A 26,655-nucleotide genomic window follows, 5' to 3' on the forward strand; every position below is an offset into this window, starting at 1 on the left:
GATTTGTTCATTCATTCATTTTCTTTTATTTTTCTAATTTTTTTTACAGCAAAACAACCATAATAAACAGAGCAGGCTGAAATAGAAAATGCATTTTCAATCCTTCATTACATTTCTATTCCACCTTCTGGGTGATTTACAAAGGCTGAAAACCATAACATATATTATAAAACCATATGCATACAAACATTTAAACGTATAACACCAGAGGCTGGGACCTGCTGTACTGACTAAAACTCTTCTGGGTATTACGCACAGAGAGACCCTTTCCTGCCCTCTGATCTATATACTCAGAAATACCCAAGGCAGAACTCAAGACCTTCTCAGGTCAAACGCCACTGAGGGTCAGCATCGTGTTTTCCACAGTGGCCAGCTGATGGGCCCAAGTGGCGCTAGGTACCAGGGCTGAGGCCCACAGGAAAATTCAAGTTTAAGTGCACTAATTTACATCTGCCCTACAGTCCCTCTCTCTGTGTGTATCTTTCAAGGTCCCTTTCTCTGAAGGCAGCCCCTTTTTTTGCCAAAAGGGACTTGGGGCAGGAGAAGAGGGCATGGGTTTTCAGAAAAATACCTCAGGCTGAGCTGTTCAGGTGCTGAGAGGCAGCAGGAGCACATGCGGCCAAAATGCCAATTAATCTGGGAAGATCAGATGCCAGGCAGAGCAGCAAGACCACACCTCTTCATTTAAGACCTCGGCCCTAGACCACCTCTGCCTGTGGGAACCTCGTTGCTACTCCCCAGAAACTGAGATTCACCCTAGTTCTGATTCTGGAATCTATGCATTCACTCACTCAGTTTCTATCCTGTCCAATAGCCAAAGCTCTCTGAGAGGCTCACAAAGATTTAAAAAAGCATTAAACTAGATTACAGTATAAGAACCTATTTACACACGAACATGTAAACTGATGACACGTACACACACCAAAAACAATCTGGAAGAAAAATCCAGGACCTGATTAAAAGCTCATGCTGCCAAATGCCCGAGAAGAAGATGGCCTTATCCTGGTGCTGAAAAAGATAACAATGCAGGCACTAGGTGGTCTGTGTCAGGGAGACTGTTCCGCAACTTGGGGCCACCACTGAGAAAGCCCTTCCCCTTGGTGAGGCCATGTGGAAGAGAGCCTCAGGTGATGAACGCAGTGCTTGCAACCATCTTGGCTAGTAGCCACTGGCAGGCTTGGCCGTCTGCATATTTCTACCAGTAGGGCAGGCCACTATGTGTCAGAAGTATCTTATTCGAAATTCAAATCACAAGCCACCGGCATTCCCTCCCTCTCTCCTCTGGCTGACTTACTTTGCTATTGCAGGTTTTAAAAAATGGGTCAAGCCCATGATCTCTTGCTAGGATTAACATGAGCCATGCCTTACTTTTTCTTGATCTGGAGAAGAACTTGATCCCCCCGGGGGAGGTAGATGGGTTAGAGCCTGGAGAGGAAGAGTCTTTGGAGGAGGACCTGAAGATGCCACTGAAGCTCATGCGGCGAGGGGAGCGAGGCGGCGACTCCTGATACGGGAAAGGGAACACTGTTTTGGGTGAACCCGGACTGTGTTTTGACTTGACAGGGGCAGAGGCTGGGCTGGAAGGCCGGTTCTGAAGACCCTTTGAGAAAAGTCCTTTGGATGGACTGCCAGCGCAGTAGCTTTCTTCTGCCTGCAAAGAACAGAGAAAGGAGCAATTAACTCGATGCTTTTTCACTCAGAGTCTACCTTTGCAGAGCCATTAATCTGACACGCATCCGCCTGCACGGAATGTGACATGCTGAAATACTGCCTAGCCAAGAATGGAAAGCAGAATGGAAAGAATTCAAACCAAATCCCTCTTGCTTCTGACGGGAAGTCCCTCCAGGGCAGATTGGACTTTCCACCAACACTGGGAGCTACCTGATAAAAGTCAGACTAATTTGTTAATCTCACACAGCTTTGTCTGCTCTTGAGTGGCAGGGGCTGTTCTGGGTCTCCCACAACACCTGCTCTGATTTTTTGAACTGGAGATGGAATGTGTATCCTTCTGCCTGAAAAGCATCAGTCCCAACGCTTCCCTCTGCAAACAATCCCGAAAGAGCAGTTTCTGGAAGCCCACCAGGGCCTCAGGTTCCCTATGAGTCATGATCAGGCAACAGTGTTTATGCAGAAGCTGGCATCAATACGATAACAAAGAATTTGCATATCTCAGGTGAGCAAACTTTTCCTATAAAGGCTTCCTATGCAAACCTCCCAACATAAAAAGTGAAGCTATGACTGACCCAGTTCTGGAATCATGAATGTTGGGTGAGGAGGGAGAGGACCTTCTTCATGGAGCAGAAGGCTGCTGATGGCTGGTAGTCCCAGCGGCTATATGCTGCCCCCAGCGGCGGAGGCAGTATGCTTATGTGCACCGGTTATTGGGGAACCTGGACAAGAAGAAGCTGTTGCACAGCTTTTCTGCTCGTGAGATCCTGCAGGCAGCGGGTTGGCCATTGTGCAAGCAGGATGCTGGGTGGGACAGACCCTGGACAGACTCTGCCCACCATGCAGCTGGTAACGTCGCCTGTGCTTATTGCTTTCAAGCATCGTGCATATAATCAGCCGCAAGCGCAGGCCTCAAATTCAGGCAAAGAGCACTAAAATTCAGGAGAGATGGATATTAATGCACTGGCACCGTAGCAACCCTTTCAAAAAGAGAAAGTTAGTTTTAACTGAAATATATTTCCTTTCAGTGAACTGAAAAACACTCCTGGTTTTTGATCTCCACCTTAACCTATCCTGGGGCGTGGCAGCGTGAAAGGAGGGAGAAGAAAAATTAAGATGATGGGCACACAACTATCTCAGCACAACTATTTCAACGGATTTAGGGCTGAACTTATTAAGTGAGGGCAGAGGAATGGAACTGGATACGTTTGCTGCAGTAATCATTCCAGTCAGAGCACCTCAGGCAAGATAATTTTGATTAATTATTTACCTTAATGACAAGGAGCACAGAAAATGTTAAGATTGCAAACAAGGATATGCACTCACTGTCCCACTGGCACTGGATTTTATCGATTTTGCCTTCCCATGCTTACTGGGCAATATTGAACCCTTAATTAAACAAACCCACCAAGTGCCTGCCGTGGCTTTAAGACGCGTGAGCCCCTCCCAGCTGTTCGAAGGTCGGGCGCAGGATTCCAGGGCTGCGGTCTGTCTCTATGCACTGCTCCGGGCACATCCTTTCACTGCCAAGGGAGCAAAGTGTTCTCCAGTGCAGGAACAAAAGCCGCACGGACTTGCGCCCGCCAGCTCACGGAAGCATTTCACGGCCCGCGCCATTCAGCTGGTTGAGCACCAGGGGGCGAAATAAGGACACTGCAAAAGCAGGACTCGGTCGAGGAAATTCTAGCCGTGGGCTGGCAGAGCGGGAACTCCACCTGCCCGCACTGCTCTGCGAAGCAGCTGAACGGTGCGGGCCCAGAGGGTGAGCCTTCCCAAGAACGGTGCGCACACGGATGCAATGGAAGAGGCACATCCCTGCCCCAAAGAGCCTACAATCTAAAGTTTGCCATCAGACTACTTATTCCATGCCTACAAATCTCATTTAAACTGTAATACTTGCAGGCAAAAATCTATTTCTGTTGATTAAGCAATTGTTGTTCTGGTTTTTTTCCTCTATGTTTAATTGTATGTTTTCTTATTGCTTGCAAATCCTATATCTGGGGGGAAAACATTCTGCTTAATAAATTTCATGTTAAAAAGAGAAAAGGCAAAACACAATGGATCAGGGACAAGAGTATTGCGACAAGCAGCACCAAATCAAAACTGTGCGTGTTGGACGTTGAAGCCTTCTTCATGAAAAACCGACAGTTAAGGGTTTTTTTTTTAAAGTTTAGTTTACATTTCTGGAAGAAGTAAACATCTTGGCTTAAGTGAAATTGTAGGACAGCAGGTCCTGCATGAACTAAATTAAAAGTGTAGTGCTCATTTGGGTGGCTTAATTGCTAATGTAATGTGAAGAACTGTTCATTTCCAAGCACTTAAGGACTCAGCCCAGTGCATCGTATTAGAACTAGCACTGACACCCAATGGGCTGGAGGCAAACTAAGTAAGAGGTGCATTAATTCTACTGAAAGGAACGGGTCTTGGCTTAGCCACAATTAATTTGCCCCTCTGATTGCGGGGGGGGGGGGGGTTAAGTGTGCACAGTAAGCATCAGAGGCCCTTATGCACAGCATTACTCCAATATTGCTGTTGTCGTGTCTTTAGCTTTCACCAAGAGTCCAGAGTGGTATATCCCCAGTCCCAAAAGTTAGAACTGTTTTGAGATGCTTCTAGTATATATATGCTACAAATTATGCTGGGTTTAACTTTAACTGTGTGGGTTCCTCTGCCTAGGAAAAATAAGCCTAGGAATTGTCGTTGGGTGAGGTTTTCTAAATATTTCCTAGATCCCAGTACAGAATTAACAGTCCACAGGGAAGTTGGAATGAATATTAAGCTGCAAACCTGGTAAGTAAATATATCCCTAAAGGAAGATGTATTTATTTATTTATTAAAACATTTTTATGCCCCCCCATTTGCCGAAGCCTCGGGGCGGCTTACGACATGTTTTGTGCTGGTGCTGAAACTCCCACAGCTCCCCAGATTTCAGACTGCTTTGCCACCAATCCGCACCTGTCCGCACCTGCATCTTCCTTTATCAGGGCAGCTTTCAATAACAGTGCTGCACAAGCACAGAAGAATCACTGCATGATATCATTCTTTTCATTCGGAGATCAAAAGGAAGAGCCAGAAAGGATTTCTTTCATTTGAGGCAAAAGGTTTAGTGTGGTGGGCTAAGGAAGGGGGGAAATGATTAATATTTCCACAAGCCATAAGAACCACGACTGCACTTGTGAGATTATAGAAATGGCACGCTATCAGCCACCGTGCCAAAGTACAATATCAGTGATCATGCCATTTGGGGTGAATTTTCTCCCTGCAATATTCTTCAGCACAGACTGATGTATGATAGTGTCCCCAGATAACCTGCGGTTCAGGACACCAAGTGAGATAGCTGTAAAATTAAATGGACTATTTATACCCAGTCCCTCGGATATGAGGGTCCAAGTTAACCACCAGCCCTACTTACAAACAAGCAATCCTGAAACCCCTGCCTTGTCCTTGAGCAGCAGGTGGGTGCCCGCAGGTGCTGGGCAGCAAGGAGAGAGAGGGAGGAGGAAGGGAGGGAGGGGAGGACGGAAAGGGAGGGAGGAGGGAAAAAGAGGCAAAGCCGGAACTGATTCTGTGGGAGAGCATGAAGAACTAGCATATCCAAGCCTGTGCGTTTTGGATTACATGGAGTTAGTGTTGCCGATCACTTTGCACTATGCAGTATATGGCTGATAGCTGTGCCTCCAAAGCGTAAATCTGATGGTCAGGAACTTGGCAGGCAGCGTCAGGGCTTCTCCTGCTGGCCAAGCATCATAACAACAGCCCTGCTAGTTGCAGGATTTGTCCCACACTCCACTGCGGCTGCCAGGGCCCTCATAAGCACCACTTGAGAGACCTGGGGGCAGGGGAAAGCTATTCAAGAGCTGGCTCTTCCCCCCAGAAGCTGTCTCAGCAACACACGTCTCCAGTGTACTGCACCTCTTGCTGGGAGTGGATCCTGCTCCTGGATCCTATTCCTGCTCCAAGGTACTCGCTCCTTCATGATCTCCCTGGCTCTTGACTTCTGGCTTGTGTTTGACTACCCCCTTGTTTCCTGGACTCTGGTTCAATGGACTCCTGGTTTGGCTTTGGCCTGCTTGATTCTGCAATTTGGCCTGCAATGTGAAAGGGGTAAATTCTATTTTGGGCTGCATTAACCGAAGTATCATTTCCAAAACATGTGAAGAACTTGTTCTCCTATACTCAGCTCCAGTCAGACCTCACCTGGAGTTTTATGTCCAGTTCTGGGCACCACAGATTAAAAGAGACTCAGAAAAGGGGGAAAGGGTACCGGGCAGAGCAGCAAGGATGGCTCAGGGACTGGTGGCAAAGTCCTGTGAGGAAAGGCTGAGGAAACTGGGCATGTTCAGCCTCAGGAAGAGAAGACTGAGGGAGATACGATAGCACTCTGCAAGTACCTGAAAGGCTGTTGCAGAGAGGAAGGACGAGAGCTCGAGCTCTTCCCATTCATTCCAGAGTGCAGGACATGGAATAACAGACTTGAGTGAAAAGAAACCAGATTTAGACCAGACACCAGGAAGAATCGTCAGAGCAGTACCGCAATGGAACCAATTACATGGGGAAGTTGTGGGCTCTCCCTTGCTGGAGGCATTCAAAAAGTCACCTGAAGGAGGTGGTGTAACTCAGTGTCCTGCAAGAGCAGAGGACTGGCCCCTCTGGCCCCTTCCAGCTCTGCTGTTCTATGATTCTGTGATTTGGACTGGTAATTGGATTCTGGCTTTGACAAGCTTGCCTTGTTTCTTGGATCCTGGAGCATTATATGTTACCTAGACACCCACCCCCCGGACCCTTACACGGATGCAAGTGCAGGTGATGCATTGCAGGAAGGAAAAAGGAAACCCTCGCCCTCACATAAGCCAATCTCACTGGGTCTACATGACACAATAAACCAAAGAACCAGTTGCGGTGGCTGGACTACTCAAAAGCACACTCCATAATCCCCTTTTCAAGTGGTCCAAATTGCTGGTCAGCACTGCTTCCTTCCATCGATTCCCTGTGTGCTCTGCGGAAGTCCTTCCTTTTATCTGTCCCCAGTCGACCACCAGTCAGCCTCATGGGGTGACCCCACTGGGGTCCAGTATTATGGAAGGTGGAGAAAACTGTTTTCCACTCCGCACCATTTATAATTTTAAATGCCTCGATCGTTTTTCCCCTTACATGCCCTTCTTCTCAGCTAAGAAATCCTAGTTGTTGTAACCATTCCTCATGAAGGAGTTGTTCCAACCCCTTCCTCACTCTAGTTGCCCTTCTCTGTACTTTCCCAAGAGAAAGACACTGTGGCCGGGAAGAAAATCTGTGAAGCCACTCCTGCTAACATTTACAACACTGCTAGGCTAGAACATGCATGCACATGGAAACCTCAAGCATCGGGGGATCTGTTATGAAAGTGGATTGGGAAATCCATAGGATATCAATGGAGAAGCACGGAGCAACGGGGTGGGGTATGTGGAATGCGTCGCATGTGTGTGCCACATCTTGGACTGCCAGGATAACCTGCTTCTGCAGACGAGCCCTCCCAGGTACAAGCACAGCTTTATCTGCATGCAGGAATTTTCTTATCAAGCAGCTCCTCGTGTTCTTCACAGCCACAGATTAAATAACTTGCTCTCCAGTCTTGTACAGAAAATGCTATTTGCATCCGGAGATGAGAAAGTGGAATCTGCTATCTCCATGAAGGGGAAAATATTGAAAGCATTTAATGTGCTCAAGGTGGTGCTTAATTTTTGCCCTCAGAAAATCTGATTCTAAAACCTCCAACTGTCTCATGCTCAGCATTTTGCATTATGCAAGGTATGAGTCAACTCTGCAGAATTTAAAATGTCTTTTTCTTACAAAATTGAAGGCTTTATAGATATATCAGCCAGGAAGGTATGTTCCTAGCATTCTTTGGCACTGTCCCAAGGGGTGAAAGAGCAGTGGAGGAACTCAATCGAAAATCACAGCTCTCCAACAAGCAAGCAAACCTGGTACAGACGAGACAAGCCCATTTCCCTGTTCTTTGGGCAGAACACAAAGCGAGTAATGTCTTCCACTTAGATCCAGGTCTTAACCCTGGACTCTGATTTGCAGAGAGAGGGAGAATGCAGAACAAGCGCAAACCCCTGCCTGAGCAGCTAACGCTAAACTATGGTTTGGGATTACATCTGAAATCCCTCTTAGTCCATAATCCCTATAGTCTCCTTAATGTTTGTTATTATTCACTAACCTGTTTCCTACCCAATCTTCTAGGAATGCAGAGTGGCATATTGTGAGCTAGCAGTTCCTATTTCATGGAATTTGGTCTTCTTAAGGGACCTCCCTGTAGTATCATAAGCTCTGAATCAAACTTATTTACTAGGGGAAGGGTAACAGCTAAGGAGCAGAGCACACGGCTTACATGTAGAAAGTCCCCATTTAAAAATCTCAGAGATAAGTGCCAGGAAAGACCTTTGTATTCAGCCAAAGGCAATCACAGTAAAACCGTAACGACAGTGGAGAATAAAGTGAGGGGAAAAGTTAGCACTTAGTCTTCACAAAACAGCGACATAATTTGCTTGTAACCACTGCAGGCAGGGATGCTCCAGAACTGACAATTCTGATATCCCAAGATAGTACAAGACTCTGGATAATGAGATATGAGAGACAAATGACAATAAGCACAGTCCTCGATTTGGCTACAGCCACAGAACCAAGTCCATTTCAGGAGGAGAACTCCAAATACCTTCCTTCCAAACAGGCACATTACCCTCAGGTACTGAAGGACTTAATGGAGGGTTCAAATTAGGCATGAGTAAAAATTTTGCTTTTTTTTTTACTGGATACTCAGTTTGCAGCTAGTGAGCCAAGGCAGAAATAAATTCTGAAATCTGCCATGCTAATTGATTGATTTTGTCATACTTCTGAACCTCCCAATAGCCAAAATTCCCCGGGGAATTGTACAATGCATACCATTCTTTGAGCTTTCCAGTGAAGCTCATGCTATGGAGCAGGTTGGACCACACAGATAACCAACATACATATCAAATGAAATGTATGTACAAAAGGCATATTTGTGAAAACTCTGCATAAAACTGCATTTCAGCAACGTAAGTACTTGAAACAATGCTTACACTTAAAAATGCACAAAGATAATGATTACATAAATGCATATAAGTAAATAAATGCATAGGAAAACACACATACCAAAACCCCCCACCCGTTTCTGTATACACTGTTGTGTTTTAATCACAGGCTTGTGCAGACCTGAGGTAGAAGACAGATTCAAACGTCCCTAGTAAAGATGTTATTTTCTTCTTCTTACCCTCCCATGTTTCCGCACTGTTTAAATAACTCCTTTAAAGAGGGGAAGGCCTGAAAAACCTTCAGCACGGAAAAGCTGCAAAGGCCTTCTGATCGGCAGCACTGGGAGCCCCCAACTGAAGCACCTTCAGTTGGAGCAGCCCACTGGGTTTGGCAGACAGAAGGCACCTTCTGCAGCTCATCTTCATAAAGAGGACAGAAGCAATTAGGGACAGAAAAGCCCTTACTTGTTTTCTGCCTCTGCAGGGGTACCTAATGAGAAGCTCTCTGATAAATTTAATTGGATTACTTTTCTTGTTCTGGTGGAACAAAAGAAGTTATAAAATTGAAAGATAGAAAGCTAAGGGCCCGTTTTCTGTCCAGTATGCCGTGCACTTATAATGATCCTGCACAATGCAGTGGCAGGAAACGACAAAGAGGGTGAGGAGATGTCACCCCACTAAAATAAATGGAGCTGGCCAGGTGTGGGAGTGCCTTCTGCCACCTTGGGGAAATCACTCACATTTTATGATCCAAGTTCTTCCAGCCCGCAAGCTGACGGAACACGGTGGGTTTTGAACTTCAGATCTTTGGTGCTGCATGGGATCCTGCAAGGGTCCCCCTTCCCCCTTTTCAGTCACTGCTACAACAGTTGTTCACCACAGTGAATGGGGCACTAAAGTCCCTCTGAGGGTATTGCGAGGGGGGAAGGGACTTTTCATACCTGCTCTTACAGTGCAAGAACCTGGGGGAAGTGCCATGGCTCCCTGCTGGAACCCCGGAAGGGGTTCGTAGAACACAGCTTCCTATATTCCAGTCTTGTCCAATCCGATACCCTGCAGATCTTTTCAACTTCAGTTCCCATCAGCCCCAACCAGCATGACTAACAGTGAGGAATGCTGAGAGCTGCCATCCAAAACACCTGTTGGGCACCGTTGTGGAAGGCAGCTACATCCTATATAGAATTATAATTATTAAAATGGTGTGTTTGTGTGTGTGTGCTATATGCTAAGCCAGAATCAATGCAGGATTCCAGTTTCAAGAAAAACAAACATACTTCTTCACACAGTTCACATTTAACTTATGGAATTTATTATACACTGCCTGCCTATTTGCTACCAGGACAGACTTACAGGTTTGCTGTTAGCTTGCAAAGCCAACTTGAGACCTGATTACCTTCCTCCCTGTAGACCGATTTGACAACCCCCTGGTAGCATCCTGTGCTTCTGAAGTCCACTCCACAGCCATTTCTAGCAGGTCATTTAGTGTAGCAGAGCCCACTGTGAGGATTTAGCATTTCCCAAATACTAAAGACGCAGCAACGCTTCTATTTTTAGGTGGACTGATTGTGCCAGCCCCCTCTCCGTGTTGTGCAGCAGGACATCACATGTAGGTACAACAGAAGATAAGGTAAATTATGTAAGCATCGGTGTCCCATTTGACAGTGCTCAATGTTCAGAAAGTGTGTTAGAAATAATGCATATTGCACGAAGATCCCGATGATTACATTGCATTAATGCCCCGCCTTCCTTCCTCTTGCAAGGTACCCGAGGTGGCTTGCCAGGTTCTCCCCGCATTCCATCCTCACAGCAACAACCCTGCAAGGTAGGTTAGGCTGAGTGCCTGTGACTGGCCCAGTCACTTAGTGAGCTTCTTGGCTGAGTGGGGACTAAATCTCAGAACTGCCGAGTACTAAACCAGCATCCTAACCATGCTGGCACCATGATGATGATTATTTAAGCCTTCTGTCGTGGGGGAAAAGTGTGGTCCCCTTGCTAACTTTAGTCACCGTCTGCTGCAGCTTCCTCACCTCCCTGATGCCTTTTCTGAGGTGGGGTCACCAAAGCAACACATAGCGTAAGATTCTAATTTGGGCACAGAACGGTGTGAGGAGCCACGCTGGGACTTCGGCCTTTGCTCTGACTCAGAGATGGAAGGCCAGGCAACTCCAGCCATCCAGCCGTTCCAGGAACAGAATAATATGTGCAGCATCACCAACCAGGCCAGAGGTGGAGCCCAGCCTCCAGGACAGGGTCTCTTGAGCTACAAGCCCGCGTGTGCTTCCAAAGCCTCCGTCCCCTGAGAAACCAACCGCTTCCATGCACTGCTGCATCCACCTCCCCGTGCAGCCAAAACACCTGGTGGAGAAGATGCAGTGGTCTCTCGGCTGCAGCGCTGCTTCTTTCAGACTCCCAACTCCTCACAGAAAAGCGGAGCCAGAGGGGCTCATCGGCTTCCAGAGGTTTTCAGGTTTTCATTTGTAGACATTGTAGGAGCAGCCTGAAACTTCCTCTTCTCTTGGGCACCTTATCAAGTTCAACATCAGAACAGGGCAGAATATAGCACAGGGGTGGCCAAACTGAGGCTCGGGAGCTGCATGCGGCTCCTTGAGTTCATTTGCGGCTCGCCACTCGCTGCTGCAGGAACTCAGGGGCACCCGCTTGCAGTTCTCAGATCTATGACATTTACCCTCTGTGGCTCTTCTGCTGAGCAAGTCTGGCCACCCCTGGCATAGCACAACACATGCCTTCCTATACTGATGCTTACCTAGCTACCAGCGGCTTGAAGGAAGCAACAGGTTACAGATCTTCCGTCTTACATACAGCAATTCTAGTTATCGGCTAGAGGGAAGTGGAGGTGGTAGGAGAGATACTGAGTGCCCGTCAAAACCTACAATGGCGCTAATTTAAAAGCTGGGGATCCTTGACAGTCTCCTTCCATTCTGGAGAGAAATGAATGCAGAAGCCAGTTGCTTGTGCAACTCAGGATAATAAGGAGCCATCCACACCAACGGCTTGTTAATAATTTTTATCATTACAGGACGTTTGGGAGATGACAACCAGGACTTCAAATGCTGGAAAAATAACAGGGGAATGAACTGGAACTGAGGTGTTCTCTTAAGCTTACTGTAGGCCAAAGAAAGATAACCGTTCCATTAAATGGTAATAATTACTTTTTCACCTTTTTTCAAGAGATGTAATTTCATTCCTTGGGCCAGAGTGTGTCGTGTGCCATTCGCGCTATTCCTGAGGCCAGAGGACAGAACTTCTGTGGTTTAGGGAAATTGTGAGTTTGCCTATCAAAGAAATGTGGGTTCTCTCTTCAAAGAAAATAGAACACTGCAGTAAATTTATGGAAGGCACTCACTGGCAATGACGATGAAGGGGGAAAGCCCCCATAAATTTTGTGAACAGATTCTGTTGGTTCCGGTGATGTTCCAGTTATTGGGGTGACGGGAGAAGAACTTCCAGTTTGCCCAGTATTAAATCTATTGCTTTATTCATATTTGCATTTTTATCCAACCAAACCAACTCTGCAGGGGTTCTCTTGGGAGAGAATCATAAAATGCAATTGTTTTAAAAAAGCCCATGCTAGTCACCCAAATCCAGTGCCCTCAAGATGTTTGGGTGTAATCCTCAGCATTCCTACCTGGGACTGATGGGAACTGAAGTCCCAAACATCTAGGGTGTGCTATGGTGGGAAAGGCTGCACTACACCTTAAAGTAAAATGATATAATTGCTAAGCAGTAAATTGAAGCAGACATATAAAAGCCAAAAACTAACATAATGCCAACCCATCAATTATAAACCAAAGGAAAGTTATTCTGGAGATCCGGTTCCACCTGCTGCTTAAGGACATGAAAGAAGCATCTGCCTGGATGATTCTAGGTGGGGCATTTAATGGATAGGAGCCGTGGCATTCTCTTTTTTCACCTGCTCTTGACTAGACATTATCGCTCAGTGAATCACCTCTTCTTTCCCCTGGCTAAACTTTTGCCTGTCTGTTTCTTACAAGACTCCTGCAAGTTTAGCAAGTATGTGCAACATTCCCTCATTTGTGTAATGAATTAGGCTCCCGGGAACAAGAAGGGCATTCTTCATGTGGAACGTCGGGTTTCCAGTCCATGCATTATGATGACATCCATCATTTACTAACCTACATTTCTGTGGCCCATGCATGGATTGGAATGAGAAACCTGCACCCTTTTAGCCTGCAGAAGGGTAAATGTAGACCTTTAAGGTAGAAATGTTGCGAGAAGCTCATTTATGCCTTCCTGCTGGATACAGATTTAAACAGATCTGTGAAGGTGTCCCCGTTCCACAAGATCTGCAAGCGATGGTGGTGCATGCTTGTTTTTACGAGGAGCTGGGTCAGGGTCAGAATCAGGAACAGGCCTGCTTGCCCAAAATCATGAGCACCCATGAACAACTCTGTGGGGTGGTATGAAAATATAATACATAAACCAAGATCAAGCTGCTGTTTCTGCTGCCTCTTGCTCTGGCCCAGACAGCAGGGATGGTGAAACGGAGAAGCCACAGATGCGACTGCTCGGCACCCTGCCCGTCAGCCAAACGACGTAGCGATGAAGAAAGGGGAGGAGGAGCAAAAGCAGGTGGAGGCAACGGATGGGCCCTGCTCGGGGGGGGGGGGCGTCTCGCCTGGCCCCAAAGATCTGGAGCACTGGGAGGGGCCTGTGACCTTGCAGGGACTTCCACGCTGAAATATGCTGGTGAGCTGGGCAAAACTGGGGCTACCGGGCACCACGGAAACACATCTCAGGATGCCAAGGAGACGCTCAACCAGCCTTTGCTCACTGAGGTGTGCAACAAGGAGGGGTTCTGAGAATCCTACCTTCCTTGAAGGATGTTTCTCTGTAGTGTCCACATCTCCATCCAGGAATGGCATAGCAAAGGAGCTGAGATCCTTGAGGAAACAAGAGAAGGAGAGTTACCGCCTTTTGTGAAAGCGTTTCCAGGGGCACGCTGCTTGCTCTACAGAAACATGAATAAGGACGTTCCAAAAAGAAGAGCCGCTTCAGCGTAAAGCTGCCTTGAATGGCATACTGAGCTTCCCCTCTCCCCACACAGAAAATGTTTGCCTTCTGAAGTATGGAAGAGTGGCCATTTTTAGCAGTACAATGACTGAAGAAGAGCTGACTGTCCCCCTTTCCCTTCTATTTCTATTTCTCTCCAATAAAGCATGTTTTATCCTGCTTTCCCATATAAAATACCCAAGACAGTTAACAAAATTGTAACAGTCTGTTAATTAGGTGGAGTCTAATCCTCCAAACACTAAATTACTACTTGTATACGACGCTTGTCTACCCAGCAGAAACCTGTTTGACAGCAGGCAAAAGGAGGAGGCTAAAATGGAAGCAGCTTGCCCAGGCCGATGGCAGAAGAGGAAGCCGAGCCCAAAGCACAAGGATGCTCTCCGAAACTGTCCTCAGTTGCCCAGCCGTGGACCACAAACCTCCTCCCCATATACTAGCACAATTAGGTTGATGCTCTCACTGCCTGTAATGACACCGTAAGAGAGGCGTTTCTACCTTATCAATGGGGAGAAAGCATGTAAAAGCTGCAAAAGCACGAAGCAGCCAGCACTTCGAGGAAACACGCTGCGGCCAGGAGAGCAGAGCGGAGTCTTGAGACTTTGGGCCACGGACCTGCGTCTGAGTGTCCTGCTCTCTGGCATGAATGCGATGATCCTAAGGAGATTTGACATGCACATGGTGGGCATGTCATGAGCGGAGCCAGCTGCAGCCGGGGGTCAGACTAGATGGCCCGGGAGACCCCTTCTGACTCGCTCTGTTTCTCTGTTTCGGTTTCGAATTTAAAAGAATCAGGAGGATGGCAGCAGAGGAAAGAATACTCCTTTGTAAAACTATTGTTTGTGAAGACAGGCATCCTTCGGAAAATGCTTGGTAAGACAGGATCAAACGTCACAGCGACCATCCTGACATTGCCGAATCCTCCAGTGCCTACCAGCTCCAGTCCTATATCACCTCCATTGGTTACTGATTGAAGTCCAGCTCAATTTAAGGTGCTAATGCTGACATATGGTTTGGGCCTAGATATCTGAAAGAACACCTCCTTCCACATATACCTGCCCAGACCCTAAGATCACCTGCAGAGGCCCTTCTCAGGAAGCCCACTTTGAAAGAGGCTAGCAAGGTTGCAACCGGGAGAATCACTCTGCTTTCAGGGGTAGCACCCTGACTATGGAATTTGCTTCCAATGAGCTACGCCTAGCACCAACTCTGAATTCTTTTAGACATCAAGGCAAACCCTTTTTATTTTCCTAGTATTTTAACATTTGAATGGCTTTATTATATATTTTATTTATTGTGTATTGCTCTTTTATTGAAGTGCTGTTGTGTTGTTATCATTGTTTTAGAAAAGAAACCATCTTGAGATTTCATTGAAATATTAGACAGTATACATGTTTTAAATAAATAAACAAACAAACATTTCACCTCTGTTGAAACACCAAAGTATGGATTTGATGATGCACAAGACGAACCTGCACTTCAGATAAGGTGAGTAATGATTACTCTCAACCCCTGGGCCCATCTATTCCTTCGTAGCTGTGACACCAAATCCTGCAACTTTCCTCACCATTGTAGGGTTTCTATTAACCCTGCAGGCAAACAAAAATGTTTGCTTGGACTTCTCCTTCCCACCAGAAGAGTCTCTAATCCCTAAAGAACAGATCTAAACCTATTCTTTCATATATGATACCTGCGTATTCTCTATGTTCCTCCCCGTCTTTGCAGTCAGTTATAAGCAGCCGTTCACACCAGCTCATTCTCTTTCTAGAAGGTTCTAGTTCAGAATGCTCCCAATGCATGATGAGCACAATATGTTAGTTTTAATAAAAGACTCATCTTCATACTCCACCAATGCTTGTTCCCAAATTGCACAAGTGCAACATAACCAATTAATGCCCGTGTAAATTTATTACATATTCTATCACTAGCAGAATTCTTCATACAGAGCAGGAGACATAAAATATGCAGAGCAAAAGATGACCATCAATGCAATGTTCCAAATTAAATTCAAAGCAGACGATACTTCCGTGCCACAGTTCAATATATTTCCATTAGCAGGAACCATGTTCTTTTTAAATTAATTAACAATAATTAACAAAAAGCCAAAGGAGGTGGGGAGTGTCAATCAGGTAGCTTTGAGTGATGGCAGGAAAATTTCACTTATGAGAAAATATGCCCAAGTCGTCCTTAATTAAAGAAAATAAATTGCAAACACATTCTTGCACCAGCTGCTTGCTTGTTGTCTAGTGGAATTTATCTTCAATGAACAATGCATTGTTTTGTAGTATGTCCATATTTAGTAAGCACTTGATGAGAGCTAGCATGCGTACAGAACCAAACTTTGAATTCACAGAGTTCAAAACCCCTCCTTGGCTATGGTTCAAATTCCCACCCAGGCCTAGGAAAGGAAAATTGGAGCCAGTGCAAGCCCTCTCTGCCCCACAACACCCACAGGCAAGTCACCTTTCCAACCAAACTGACTGTGTGGTTCAGCAGTTTCAAGGCCTTGAACCAAAACTAGCCTATCGAAGAATGCCCACCCAGCGACCTGCCTAGAAACAAGCATGAAGGGGTGGACGTGATAACCAAACCTACTGATTGCTTTCATCTGTGTCCTACCTTTGGCCGACAATAATAAAACTCTCACTAAAAACAAAATCCTACAACAGATGATTAAACCACAACAAGGAATAAAGCAGAAATACCCAACCAATTAAAACATACATAGACAACTTTCTATCTTGCAGGCCAAAAACTTGCCTGAATAAAAACAGGTTGGCCTACAGGCTGAAGGACAAGAACAGAACCAGCCTGGCGTGTAGTTCCCAAGCCTGAGACTAGCCACCCAAGTTCTCTCTTACATTCTCACAAAAGGTTCCCCTTCCTCAGTGGTGATGGGACTGAGAAGGGCCCCCCAAGAGAAGCCGAGTAGGTCCATAGAAGAGAAGGTGGTACCTTGGAAAACCTGGTTTCATGTTGCATAGGGCTTCAAAGGTGTTCCTCAGCACTGAATTGTTCCAAAAAGCCGCCAATTAAGGTGCTATAAAAAGGGAATCTTGTGCACCCTGTAACCTGTGCCAAGGAATCTCGTGTGGCTGCAGCATTTTGGACCAGCTGAAGTTCTCTGCACACTTCTGAAGGGCAGCTTCACGTGCAGCATGTTGCAAATGGGATACAGTCCCAGTGTGACCATGACCAGATCAAACATCTGCAGGAATGGACACAGTGGCCGCACTAGCCCCTGTCGTGCAAATGCACATTGGCTTCCACCAAAACAGGCATTCAGGTTCTGGGCTGGGTCCAAGAACTTGCTGACAGGTCCCCTGTAAGAGGGAAAGTTGAGGTCCTGGCAGCCCACCTCAGTAGATTTCCACTTGCTACTGTATCTGCGCAGATCAGTTGCTGTCCATGGCAATAGTAGGAACCACTGGCCACTTCAACGGAGCAGAGTTCCTGTTTTTCCAGTAACCAGCAAGGGTCGTGGGAACCCCTTAGTTAACTCCATGGGATTGTGTAGCTACCGATTGGCCAGGTTCCCCTTGTGCTATGAGATCAGCTAGCCAATCAGCAACCCTTTGCATGCAAGGCGATGACTGAGGCAGCCTCTCTTCCCCCATGATGATTTCCAGTAGCAGCAATCCCCCCACCCCACACCCCAGTTTTGAGCCAGTGGCTGATGGTTTCTACTAGCAAGGTTATGGTCAACCACTACTGTTTGCTATGAGAAAATAGAAGGACCCCTCTTGTCAAATACACAGTATCTTCTCGAGTGCATGGAAGCTTTGTCATCGACCTACAGCATGGCCCTCTTGAGTATGTCTACTCAGAAGTATGTCCCTCTAAGTTCATTGAAATTTGCTCACAGGTACGTGGGTATGGGCTTGCAGCCTTGAATAAGCACAGAAGGAAACCATTAAAAAATATTGTACACACAGAAAAGGGTCAGCGCATCCGAGATCCCCAGCATAAGCATCAACAGAGGATAGAAGGCCTACCATCTGATCTAATCAGCTGCACACACGTTTCAGGTTCTGAATACATATTTTTACAGAAAGAGACATATCAAATAACACAAGTCAAAACCAATTTCATGACTTTGAAAAACAGTTATGAAGCTAAACCATGAAACGGAGATTAAACATACTGAAGTTCTGGGATGGAGAGACTACAGAAGCAATTCAGGGTAGAAAACTGCCTTCTGACAGCGGCTGCCAGGCCCTGGGAAACTCAGATTAGTGGCTTGCTTTGCTTTATAATAGCCAAAAGAGAAAATATTAGGGTCGTTAAGAGAGGGTACAGCAAAGACACGTGTCTTCATGGCCAGATCTGACATCTCCTGACAGACATGCTGTTGCTGTGTCAACCCCAGCCATCTGAATGCACCTCAGCCATCAGCAAAACCTGGGCATGCAGATGTGGCGTCACAAGAGTCTACCCAGGCAGGCAACCTGGGTCTTCAAGGGGCACATAACCCCATTCAACACAGGCTGAATCCCCATTCCCTGATCTGTCTTCTCTCACCTCTCTCTTGTCTGATTGGGCTTCAATCTGTTTGCCCTCCGCTCCCCTTATACTATTTTGCCCAAGTCTTTTCTTATTTCTGCTCCTGGAGTCCAGCAAGGGGAAGGAGAGCAGCAGCTTGTTGGAAGCCGTTTGTGTTGGAAGCCATCCTGAGGCTCATGCGACTGGGACGGCATACCAAAACTCCAAAAAAATAAATAAGCAAGCAAGCAAGGAATAAATAACTGACGGGTGAAAATGTACTCCTTCCATAGGCTGCTTCTTTCCAAAGATCACCTACCCTCTTGCTCCGCTGTTGTTTTAATGTGATCCACATTCTTCTTTTTATTTATTTCAGGCATTTATAGCTCAGAGTGGTTAACAGATTGCATGGTTTTTACCACTGTTCCATAGCTCTGCTCTTGCTCCCAAGCTGACAATGCAATTTATTCTTTGCACCAACAAAGGAATTCATAATCAAGGGCTATTCTGTGATGAGGCAAATGGATTGTAGGCTGGTAGCTTGTTTATTTCTATAACCTCATCCAATTTCACAGCTAAAACGCTCTACTCACTGCCTGTGATACAGGGTAAAGGCATGGCCTTGAGCCAAGTATTATGGATAATATGGTACAGGCCACAAAAACTGATCTTGGCAGAATGCAAATGGTTGCATCCTGATTTTAAAATCTGCAAACTTTCGATGCAAAATTGGGGTTTATGAAACCCCCTTGGCTCTTCTGATTTATGCCAAGAATTTTCTGCAAAATCACTTTTTTTATTCTCTTTGCTCCCATGCTCCATTCGCTGTCATTAACTCTCCCCCCCTCTGTGTGTGTGTGTGTGTTGCAAGAGTGACAACATGTCAGATGCTTGGATTGGGGTGATTAACTTTCAGCGTGACTCCTAGAGAGTGGGCGGAAGCAACAGATGCAAATCCACATTCACACATGCCCAGTTTGTACTTAGCAAGACGCTGCTGCCTCAAATAATATTTTTGAATTTCTGTTGGTTTTTCTTGGAGGACTGCATAGTTAAAAAAGCATTCAGGTTGTTCAAAGGAGTCAAAATGAAAGCCAGAAAATTTAAACACTGCAGTTTTTCCAGATATTGGAGCTTTAAAAAAAGCCAGGTAAGTTCTACTCTACACTGTCAGCTTGGAGGCAGGCAATGGTTCCTAAAAACTGATACCCAAAACACCAGTAGACTATAGGTTGGCTTTGCCCAACCTGGTGATAGGACTGGTTCCCACATCTATTATTTGCAGCCAGCGAGAGGTGGAAATTGTACTTCAGAAAGAGCGAGCAGGGCTCCAAGGACTGGTCATTCGAAGGGCCCTCTGTCATCGGGTGGCCATAAATAGAAGATGACTTGAAAGCACATTAACAAAGCACCAAAATGTACTGCCTTGATTGTGACCTGCCCTCAACTTGATGGTCCTTTTGGAAGCTCTCTGGCTTACAACTCCCAGCAGTGTAGCCAACCGGAGAGCGGACAAGAGCCGTAACTCAAAACGTAAAACTACTGGATGGCCTCAAGTCGCCCTTCTTAAATTCCTTTATGTGCATCCTTGCGGAATTTGATGGGCGATGTGACACTCGGTTTGTTAAAATGTGATCCAAGTTCAGCAACTGACAATCGCAAGCAATTAGTAGCTGCATGTCTTCTAGAACATAGTAATTATGACATTAATGTATGATCCGCCAGTGCGGTGCAGCAGTTAATGTCTTAGACTGGGACTCAGGAGATGCAGGTTCTCTTCTTCCCCTACCATTGTACTCAGAAAAACAATTCTCACCATCCCACCTCACTGCCTTGCCATTTGGTGAGCCGCTCCAAGGCTTTGTTGCGATGGGGGCGGCATAGAAATGTTTTAAATAAATAAATAAACACATCAAAAGAGGCCTCGGCGTCTGGTGGTGAAGACCAGATGACCCCACTCCATTAGTGGGTAACTGTCAAAGTGTAATCTCTGCGTTTTATAGGCAGCCCTGTAAGTTCACACATGTAACCTTTTTGTTTACTTAACTTGGCCAGCCTGTTCAAGGTAACTTTAGTTTAGAAGGCCTGTCAAAGGCATCTAATTAGAGTGAAATGTAACTTTTCTTTATGGTGCTGTGACTTGGTGTATCCAATCACTTTCCTATCCATATCAAAGTATCCAATCACCTTCCTATGTATTGTATTCTCTCCCCTTTTGTGTATTCTATATAACCCTAATGGAATTAGCATTGGGTGTTCCTTCTTAGGCACCCATGGATCCATGCATTCAATTGTAAATAAACCTATTTGCCCTGACAAGAAACTGATTTCCGAGCCTCTTTGAACTGCAGGTCGATGTGACACCATGAAGCTAACTGGGTGACTTCCAGACACTCACTGCCTGTCAGCTTAACCTCATCCTGGAGGGAAAAACAAGATGCAAAAGGTCTTCTCTGCCATCTTGGATTCCTGCCCATTGCGGTAAGTGAACCTTCAGAGTGATTCATTAAGGCAGGTCTCCTATGCACTGCTTTGACTCTGAGTAAACAGTAACTCCTTTTCATCCCAGGCTGACCTGTTCTTGACTGAGAAAAGCACGCGTAATTTACTTTCAAAGCACCCACAGATCAGTGAAGCGCTGGCCCAATATAGAAATGGATTAAAGCAGATTTGCCCATTATTTGGCCAGTGCTGGGAGCTCTTAATAAACATGTTTGTTCTACAAGTCAAAGCACACATAAAACTCACATTTTTGTAAGTGTAGCCTACTCTTTAGGACTGCAGGTGGCACAGTGGTTTAAACCGCTGTGCTGCTGGGCTGGTTGATCAAAAGGTTGCCAGTTCGAATCTGCACAATGGGTGAGTTCCCGTTGCTCCGTCCCAGCTCCTGCCCTCCTTGCAGTTTGAAAGCATGCAAATGCAAGTAGATAAAAAGGTACCACTTCGGTGGGCAGGTAACAGCGTTCCGTGCACTTCGGTGTTTAGTCATGCCGGCCACATGAGCACGGAGACTGTCTGTGGACAAACGCTGGCGCCCTCAGCTAGGAAACGGAGATGAGCACCGCCCCCTAGAGTCAGGCATGACTGGACAATGTCAAGGGGAAACCTTTACCTTTACCTTTTAGCCTACTCTTTAATTTGTACTTTTAAGGAAATCTATGAGAGGCACAGGTCCTGGGATAAGGTGTTGTTCGCCAACTCAACAACCTGGCGATGGTCAACATGTCCTCAATCTCTGTCATCAGGGAAAAGAATTAAATGAGAGAAGCAGACTTACTCTTGGCTGTTCCACCACCTTCCCACAGACTGGCCAAACTGAGCTTGCAGACTAACACTGGCCCTCAGGGCTCCAGGTTGAGAATCCCCGGGATTACGGGAAAGAGGGAAGGTGCAATTGTTAACAGGAAGCAACCATGGGAGTTCCACATCCAACCAAGCAGCAGAAACCTGAGGATCAGATGAGCTAGGCCTGCATTAATATTTATTGCCTGTGAAAGGAGATTGTAAGTAAAGTTCCACGGATTTCCTATGACATTTACCAGCTGCCTTTTATTTAGAATGTTTATTTTCAGTTCCGGAAAGAAGGTGGCTGGAGGGCAAACATTAAAGGGATTCACAACATTACCATGCTTCTAAACGTTTATACTGTATGATGCAATTTTATTTATGATTTATGGGATTGGAGTGAAGAAATTGCTCCAGGCATGTGACTGCCTAGTTTATTCATTTCTTCAAGTTCATGATTCTTAAGTTCTGTTACTGGTGTAAAATTTGTTACAGTGGATGAAAAATGGCTACAGGACAACATTAATCGCTGCAATGCCGCTGAGGAAGAGCAAGGGGAAGAGCAACAGCAACAAAGACATGCTTTTCTTTCTGCACAATCTGCAATTCACTTAGCTACCTAAGGCCTGCCCAGACGCACAAGCCTAAGCATGGCTGCTCGGAATTAGCTCCTGTTGTAATCCTATGCAGAAGCAGAAACAGTCCTCTAGTGGAAGGGTTACCAGAGGCAGTCCTCTACCTGGTAGTGTCCACTATTTGAAGGGTGGCCTCAAAGTCCAATTCAAAGATCAAGACCCGTAAGAAGGAAGAGCAGGGGCCTTTTGCAGCACCTGGACATTAGGCTAGGACATTTACACACACAGTTCTCCTGATCACCATTTTTCCTTACTTTTATTTCTAAATAGGTATCTATTGCACAAACTAGTGCCCCCCTTTTTGGCGATGCATTTCCTCTTTTTTGACTGTACATGTGGCCACCCAAATCACTTGCCCACTGGCCATGCCAGGGCTCCAGGACAGGTAGCGGTTCTGCATTCAGCGCAACACCGGGGCAGCTTTCCATGCACGCACGGCCGAGTCCTCAGCAAATGAGGCGCCACTGTTTGCACAAGAGCTCAGCATGCTCCTTGAAGCTTTGGAGCATGGCAAAGATTGTCAACAGTGATGTAGATCTAGGAAAAGGTGCTGGGCTCCCTGCACATCTGCGTGCAGGACTCCGTGCAGATATGATAGCTCACACAAGCATTCAAGAAGCTAAAGATGTACCAAATCTCATAAAAGCAGGTGCAGGTAAAGCTATTCTTCTGTCTCCCCATAGCTAGAAAAACAGCTATTCTTGCTGCTTGCTTTATGCATTCTTTTCGGTTAATAGCCATGAATAATTCTCATGCGCAAAGAGATCAGCTGGTGCGCAAAGATATTGAAGCTGGAAGGTTAGTATTATTATTAATCATTTACACGGTACATTCAATCCCAAACAGCTTTTCAAATCTTTGATTTGTTTCCTACGTACACTAATGCTGCATGAGAAGACACTGTCATTTCCATTTTTACAGATGGCCAACTGAGGCTGGGAAAGTACAGTTTCCCCAAGGCCATTCCAGAGAATAATTTGTCATGCATTCAGAACCACCAAGGTTCATAGGGTTTTACAGAATGCAAGCAAGTTTCAATGGCATTAAAAACTTCACTGTCCGAGTGTTGACAAAAAGGAGGACTGCAAGCGGAGTGGCAGAAAGAACTGAAGGAACATGAGAGATGTTCCACCACAAAGATGAATTTCAGCCATGTGCATAAGCATTTAGGAGTGCTGGATTTCTTTCAGCCCGAGGGATAAATTCAGTTTTGGGAAGTATTTGGGTGGTGAGCAGGGCTGAAGATGAAAGGGGATGATGCCAAAATATGATAGAGAGAAAGAGAGAGAGCGCAAACCTGGCAAGGTCATGGTTCTGCCACCAAATGAAAACCAATGACATAAACCACCATTTTAGGTGGATCACCTAAACAAAGCAAGACTCATGTTAATAAACTCTTTTTCCCCCACACACTTTAAAAACACTTAACTTGCAATTATGACAGCTTTAGAAAAATTCCAAAGGTCAAAGCAGATAGTGGTGCGATACGTAACTTACAGAATTCTGGGAAATGCACCATATAGCACTTAAGATCTTTGTAAGCTAAAGTAAATCAAAATATTTGAAATCACTTTTTGATATCAAGTGCAAAACTATTTGCTGATACATCTGATAAGTTCTGATTAACAAGCAAATATTGATTCTACTGTACATTTAGCAATTTCATGAGCAACTTATCTAGGAGTCCACACTGCAAGTATTGATTTGAAGAGTTATAGCTTGATATTTTCTAGTTTTTGTTTTTTGTGCATCTCAGCATGTCAAAAAATGATAAAGATTACATTCCTTCTTTTCTAAAGTCTTTTTCTGATTTGTGTCAAGCTGCATTAAGATGAAGACAGCTGGCATTTAATTTTAAGACAAGATTATGAGTTTCATTTCTATCCTTTGCCTTATGCAGCTTAAATGAGATGTTCAGGAGTTGGATGCAGTAAATTTAGCCAACCGTTTCATGTACTTTTTTAAAAATTAAATCAAATGTTTTAAGGCAAAAGGCACTGGAGCATAGCAGGTATTGTGTGGATTTCCATACTTTGCATTGTGCAAAATATTGACCAGGATTCTCTTTTTGTCCTGTAGCAGTAGAAGCCATCCTTATGTAGACATGCCTGAAATGACTTCAGACTAAAACTTTCAAGTAGAATAAATTATCACTTGCACAAACCTTGCTTAAATTATTGGGAATGATTTGGTATTCTGGGTCAAGAGGCCTAACCACCCATCCCAAACACAGAGAAGGATGACCATCGGCCATTTGCTCTGTAGGATGCATGCTTATGGGTCCCCACCAGTGCAGGTGATGCAGCCCTGTACCTGTCCTGAGCAGTCATCCCTCAGCTTTCAGCGTACATAAAGGTAAGTATAAAACTGCTAGGGGAGAACAAAACAACAGCACTAGGTGAGCATTACCAGCATGTCCTTCAGGAATAACAGTCTTTAAAGCAGGCTTCTTCAACCCAAAATCCTCCAGAAGTGTTGGTCTACGATTCTTACCATGGGTAGATGAGAACTGCAGTCAGACTCATCTGAAGCATGCCATATCAGGGAAGCCTGCTTTAAAAGGACACAGGCATTTACAAATAAATTTAGCAGGCTTAGTTAGAGACCTGTTCTAGTTGGAACTTGAAGGACCCTCCAAGATGGACCAGAATGGTGGCTCCATGTGCCACTCCAGAGAGATGCCCCAGAAGAACACCATGGATGATCATACTGGAAGCCACAGAAAGGCCCAGGGTGTGCCAGAAGGGAAGACTCCCTGAGTCCACTGCTGGTGTAGATCATTCACCACGGTGGAAACCACAGAGCTCTACCATCCAAAGATGGGTATATAGTAAAACAATAGTAACACAAGACCCGAGAACTTAAATCTGTGATACAATGCTGCACCATGCTCTCATGGACCAGGACCAGGACCCCCATTCTTTGTCCCCAGAGAAAGGGGCTCCAAAGTTAATGGTTCGGGGGGAAGGCATGGACAGTAGCCCATATTGAGAAGATCCAAGGCTCAGGCCCAGGGGCAATAAATACATTGCACAGGCCACTATGTAAAAATCTTGCCATGTGTGTATGTCTACAAAGGACCCTGTCTCCTAAGGGCACCCCCATGTGTAAAAACAGATGTTTGGATAGGGGACTGGCAGAGACTGGATTTAACTAAAACACCTCAAGCAGAAAAGTGTATGGGAAGATTGTAGGAGGTAACATGCGTTCAGGCCAAAAGCTAATAAGAACACAAGAAAAGCCATGCCAGATCAGACCAACGGTCCATCAAGTTCAGTAGTCTGCACACATGGTGGCAAACCAGCTGCCCAAAGGCTCCCTCAAGCAGGATGGCACAGGAAATCCGGCAGTCCAAGCTCCTCAGCAACTGAGGTATGCAGACATGCCAAGCCTGGTAAAGAGGCAGCACCTGGCCAGCAAGGCTAATAGCCACGGACAGCCTCCTCCCTCATGGATTTGCCCAGTCCCAGGCCACCACCTAATCCTGCCTCTGTGACGGAGGCATCATGAGGCTTCCATCTCCCCCAGATCCAATCCTCCACAAAGGCCTCAGGCTACCGGCATTGTCCTCAGAACCTGAAGACTCAGGCCATGAGGAAGGCATCACATCGCTGCCACTTTTAGCATTGCTCCAATCCTTGCGGGAGAAACATGCAGGCAACCCTCCCTGGCTTCCAGCCCCAGCACCACGCAGAGCTTTCCATGGTGCTGATCTCTTTGTGGTGACAGCTTCATGTTCCTGATCCTGCCTTCAGTTTTGCAATGCCTTCATCTGTGCTCTGATTCCATCTTTGCATTCCATCCTTGCAGCCAGAGCTTGCCAGTATCTGGCCCATGCCTGTTCTTGGCTGTCTTTGCCTCTGGTTACACTGCATTTCTCCAAGACCTCCATCATCCTTGGTCTTGGCGCTTCAGTCATGGACAGGAGCTGCTTACATGCTGGAGTAATAATCAGAAGCCATGCCCTGAAAGTACACACACACAAGGGAGGGAGGGAGGGAGGTCCTTCCAGCCTCTAAGATTTAGAGAAAAAAGTGTAACATCATGGAAGTGATTAAAAGGTCCCATCAAGCCCTTTTGTAATACTGGAAGCCAAGGTCACTCAATTAAGGTGATTGGCAGAAGATGCAGAAAAGATCAAAGGGAGTACTTCTTCACTCAGGCATAATGAACATGTGGAATTCTTTATCCCATATCATGGGATGATTACTGTTAGATTAGATAGCTATTTTAAAAGGACTGGCCAAAATCAGAGAGGCCAATCCTTCGGCCAAACTCTTATCAACCACTATATAGATATGCCATCATTAAAAAGAAAATACTAGAATATCAATTGAAAAAGCAAACACTAAGCAGTTTACATGCCAAGGCATTAAAATCAGCATTAATGTGCACAATTAATAAACAATTACAGCTGCAACAAACAAATGCACACAAGTAAACAGAAACAATAAAATCAGTTTCAAATGATGGCTAAATGGATCCTCCACGTGCAAAGGTGC

At 45.7% G+C, this 26,655-nt stretch overlaps 1 protein-coding gene across 1 annotated transcript in view; it reads right to left on the reverse strand.

The window, feature by feature from the left end:
* The window catches only part of PRKAG2 (protein kinase AMP-activated non-catalytic subunit gamma 2), a 240,642-nt gene that overhangs the window by 163,554 nt on the left and 50,433 nt on the right, over positions 1–26,655 (reverse strand). The window contains exons 2-3 of the mRNA XM_044424712.1: positions 13,553–13,624; positions 1,369–1,651 (exon numbers count right to left, since the gene is read on the reverse strand). Coding sequence (XP_044280647.1) covers positions 1,369–1,651; positions 13,553–13,624 — 355 coding nt within the window. The remainder of the gene's footprint in view (positions 1–1,368; positions 1,652–13,552; positions 13,625–26,655) is intronic.

Source organism: Varanus komodoensis, unplaced genomic scaffold, assembly GCF_004798865.1.
Source record: "Varanus komodoensis strain SLA01 unplaced genomic scaffold, ASM479886v1 scaffold15, whole genome shotgun sequence".
NCBI classification, from domain to species: Eukaryota; Metazoa; Chordata; class Lepidosauria; order Squamata; family Varanidae; genus Varanus; species Varanus komodoensis.